Source organism: Schistosoma mansoni, chromosome 2 (genome assembly GCF_000237925.1).
Source record: "Schistosoma mansoni strain Puerto Rico chromosome 2, complete genome".
Taxonomy (NCBI): domain Eukaryota; kingdom Metazoa; phylum Platyhelminthes; class Trematoda; order Strigeidida; family Schistosomatidae; genus Schistosoma; species Schistosoma mansoni.
Genome location: NC_031496.1, coordinates 3,010,742 through 3,015,237, shown reverse-complemented (window position 1 = coordinate 3,015,237; position 4,496 = coordinate 3,010,742). Strand labels below are relative to the sequence as shown.

Below are 4,496 nucleotides of genomic sequence, written 5' to 3'. Positions count from 1 at the left end.
TTGGTTGGAATCTCGCTAGCGAGATCGGGTTCATGGCAGTCCACTATTGAGGAGTCCCATAATAGGACGAAACGGCCGTCCAGTGTTTCCAGGTTTTCCATGGTGGTCTAGCTTCAATTGACTCACGCTTTCAACTATGATAAATACTAAATCTCCACAAAACCCCTTCTATAATTAAGATAGTTTATTGTTTAGTAGGATGAATACTACTTATATACTCATTTCATTATCAATGTTTGATAGATTCGTGTTTATAACTTGTGTCCACTAATTGTTATTATCTTGTACCCGCCTATTAGAGAACAGTGATTTTATTGATCGGACCAGTGACACACAAAACACGTACGAGCAGTCTAGATTACTTGTCGGTCCCTATTCCCACCTAGCCCAGTCAGTTAAGTCCAGAACACTCTCTGTGGTACGAGTCATTATTATCAAACATACTGGGTATGTATACCAATCAAACAGACCACATCACACCACAAAACAGGAAACAACATTTGTACAAGATTTGGCCAAATGTGACTGTGAATAGGGAGAACAGTAATTAATTGACTAGGAATTGATCGTACCAATGATACATGGAAATCGTACGAGCAGTCTAGAGTACTTGTCGGTCTTGCTTTCTGCTTAGCTCAGCCAGTTAAGTCCAGAACAGCCTCTGCGGTATGGATCATTATTCTCAAACATTGAGTTCATATACCAATCCAATAGACCATATCGTACAAATAAAGTAGAAAATAACATTTGTACAAGACTCAGCCCAAAGTGGCTGTGAATAGGGGGAACAGTAACTAATAGACTAAGGATAACTCAAGAATGGTAAATCGTATAACAATAGTCTATAGGTCAAAATAAAGCTTATAATAAGAGGAACATGAATATGAATAGTTTGACTTCTTAGCATTTATACAATAGGAAATATACATATCATACTGGTCCATAAATAGTTCTCAAAATTTACCATTCATAAATCGCTTCGGGATATAACACCTCCCCATTTTCTTGAAAGATCCGGAGTCGATATCCGGTTTTAAATTTCCCGAATTTATCCTCCCCCACGAAATAACGTTGGATCCTTATATTCCTAGTTACATTTAATGTGACTCTGTTTATAACACTTTTCCTGCATTCAATAGAGAATCTGCTAGAACTGACTAGATGGCGAAGATCGACATTTGACATAAGGTCAGAGTTTGGTTCTTCTGAATTATTAACATTCTATTGGTGATAATATCAGTAATAACGAACTGGAATACATGTTACCTTAGGCAAATACTAATTATTTATGGAGTTTTGTTCTCTAAGCTGAATGCTTTGGTCACGGAGCTTTCATCGTTTTTCTGAACGACATCATCAGCACGAACTTCAGATACAAGTGAAGTGTTCAAATTTCTCCACATATGCTTCGCAGATTATCCTGTAGACCAAGATGTTGATTGGTTATTGTTAACCTTTAACCTATCATTGTTTACTTCTTTATTTTGGTTGTATTTTCCATGGATTTGATTTTTAGTCCTATATTTGTCCATAATTTGGATAGATTTCAATATGTTTGTTGATTTCTGATTGACCTGAGTGACGAGCTTCTAAAAATTCTCCACAACCAAACCATTCAGCTCAAGGAACAAAACTCCATCAAAATCATCCACCTGAGCTACAAATCTCCACAATATCAACTAATTATTTATTTAAAGATATCAACTCAATAAAGACAATTGGTGGACGGTTGCTTAAACATCGTGGATTGGTTGAAGTTAGACATTAACACCGTTGGATGCCGGCCATTTCAGTGGTCTATCGGTTAAGTGCTCTGGCGCGAGACTGGTTGGTCCTAGGTTCGAATCTCGCGTCCCATAATAGGACGAAACGGCCGTCCAGTGCTTCCAGGTTTTCCGTGGTGGTCTAGCTTCAATTGACTCATGATTCCAACTATGAAAATTATTTATTTATTTGAACACATAAATATTGGTACAACAACGAACAGAAATTAATGTATAAGAGTGAATCATTTATAACGGGAGAAGCTATTGAGTTAGCAAAGAAGTACAACCAAAAAGAATTCTTTCACATAAAGAAGTTACGTTTATTTTTTATGAAGAAAATAGAAGAAAGTGACAGCAACGTCGCCACTGGCTTCTATTCTGAGCCATATCTGATAACATCTTAAGCTACTGTGTTGCATCATCTCTAGGACCCCGACTAGGGAGTCGTGAACAATAAACAAAAGACAGTCCTGCACACCTTTCCGTCAATCAAAGTTAGACTACCATGAAAAACCTGGAAGCACTGGACGGCTGTTTCGTCCCATTGTGGGACTCCTCAGCAGTGCCCATCTAGGATCCTGCCCGCGGGATTAGAATCCAGGACATATCTGTCTTGTGCGCGAGCGCTTAACCACTAGACCACTGAGCCGGCATTCAACAGTAGTAATGTCTAACTTCAATCAATCCACGAAATTGCGCCGCCGCACACTATTGTCTTCAGTGAGTTTCTATCTCACAATAGACCTAATGGTCTAGCTTTAATTGACTGATAAATCCAACTATTACATTATTAAAATCTCCACAACTACCCCCCGCCGCCATTATTTTATCAAGTAGTAAATGGTAACTGTTCATTTTGTTTTCATTATAGAAGAAATGTATCCATTTCTGAATATGAACGAGTATGTATGGCATATAAAGATTTATACAGACGTCATCAAGAATATGAACGTATTATTCTTCATTCAGATAATCAAAAATTTCTTATTAAAAGTAATACTTTACAATAGAAAATGATAATATTTCAGGTACTACTTTAATTTCATAATAATAATGTTTGTTTCCATTTGTCATATTGTTGAAGTAATGAAAAAAAACGGCCTCCAAATGCTCTGGTACGGCCGAGAGTCCGCTCTCCCTCTCGGAATGCTCTCACATCGCCACGCGTATATAGCCTCTGGCAGGGAAGTCCTACTCACTGCCTTCTCGCACCACGGGTGTTGTTCATGAAAGTGAGAGGACGAAAAGCGAATGCACGGCGCTTTAACCGGGTTGGTGGACACGGAAAGTCCACCTAGGCGAGTTGGGAAACCCTGATTCCATACCAATGGTGCACATGGGCCCCAGTACCCTGAGGGAACAAATGGAACCAATTGTTGATCCTTGGATACCATGTGACTGCATCTCCTTACATTGCTCCATTGCCTTGTGAATTAGACCTTTAGGTCGAAGGCTTGGGGTGTGGCCCCCCTAAGAAAACCACCTGCTTCGGCCTGGGCACCCGGGCAGTATCATAGCCCTCACACAATTAAAAGGGAATGACACATTTTGGGTGCCGCATATATATCTGGTGCCCCTTGTATCAATATTTGTGCTCAAATAAATAAATTACAGTTCAAAACAATTAGCCATTTTCATAAATTTTGATAGTGGAATGAGGAAACGACGTTCAGATCAACTATGCTCAGTCAATACATTATAAAAGTTGCAATCCATTATTCACCAACTATTAGATGTTACTTACAGAAATTTTTGTAATGTTTCGTTCTAAATTATCAATATTAGACCATCATTAAATCCTAGAAGCACTAGACGGCCGTTTCATCTTAGTATGAGACTCCTCAACAGTGTACATTCACAATCCCACATAAAACGTCTATCCAGTGCTTCTAGGTTTTTAATGATGGTCCAACACTGGTCGGTTCATGATCTCAACTAAGACTCAACAATCTTCACAACAATATACTAATAATCGCTTGTTTGTTGTTTTTGATTCTCTCTACACTTACAATGTACAATTTTTTTTAGTTTTCCAGATTTGATCTCAATGCACATGATCTTGAAAGCGTATAACCACTCCGAGGTCTTATATATCATGATCATCAATGTCATGAATACATATAATGATAAGCCTAAACTAGATGGATGTAACTCAGTTCAACTTATCTAGAATTCATTGAAACTTTTCAAAACAGTAATAACAATTAAGATCTATGTGAAATTCTTCTTTATATTTTTAATGATTACTTGCTAATAAACAAAATTTCATACAAAAATATTGCATTTCTGTGTATTACATATTTACTATTGAATAAACAAATTCAAGTTACGAAAACCCTTTTCTTTACCTCCAAAAACCTCATCAAATGATATGCTTTTTTGTGGGGAGGGCTCGCCCTCTCTCTCTCGAAATGTTCTCACACGGTCACGCGTATATAGCCTCTGCCAGTGAAGTCCTACTCACTGCCTTCTCGCACCACAGGTGTTGTTTACAAAATTGAGAGGACGAAATGCGAATGTCCAGCTCTTTAACCGGGTTCGTGAGCACGGAGAGTTCACCTAGGCGAGTTGGAAGACCGTGATTCCAAATCAATGGTGCACATGGACTCCAGGATCCTGAGGGAACAAATGACGTATGAATCAAACGTTGGTCACCGGCTACCATGGGACTGCATCTCCTCACGATGCTCCACTGTCTTGTGGATCAGACCTTCAGGTCAAAGGCTCCGG

General features: G+C 38.7%; 1 protein-coding gene across 1 annotated transcript in view; it reads left to right on the top strand.

Moving 5' to 3' along the window:
- Smp_133950 (hypothetical protein) overlaps positions 1–2,776 on the top strand; it is a gene marked incomplete at both ends in the record, with an annotated part of 31,681 nt that extends 28,905 nt beyond the window's left edge. The window contains one exon of the mRNA XM_018795336.1: positions 2,638–2,776. Coding sequence (XP_018649659.1) covers positions 2,638–2,776 — 139 coding nt within the window. The remainder of the gene's footprint in view (positions 1–2,637) is intronic.
- Positions 2,777–4,496: the final 1,720 nt, after the last annotated feature.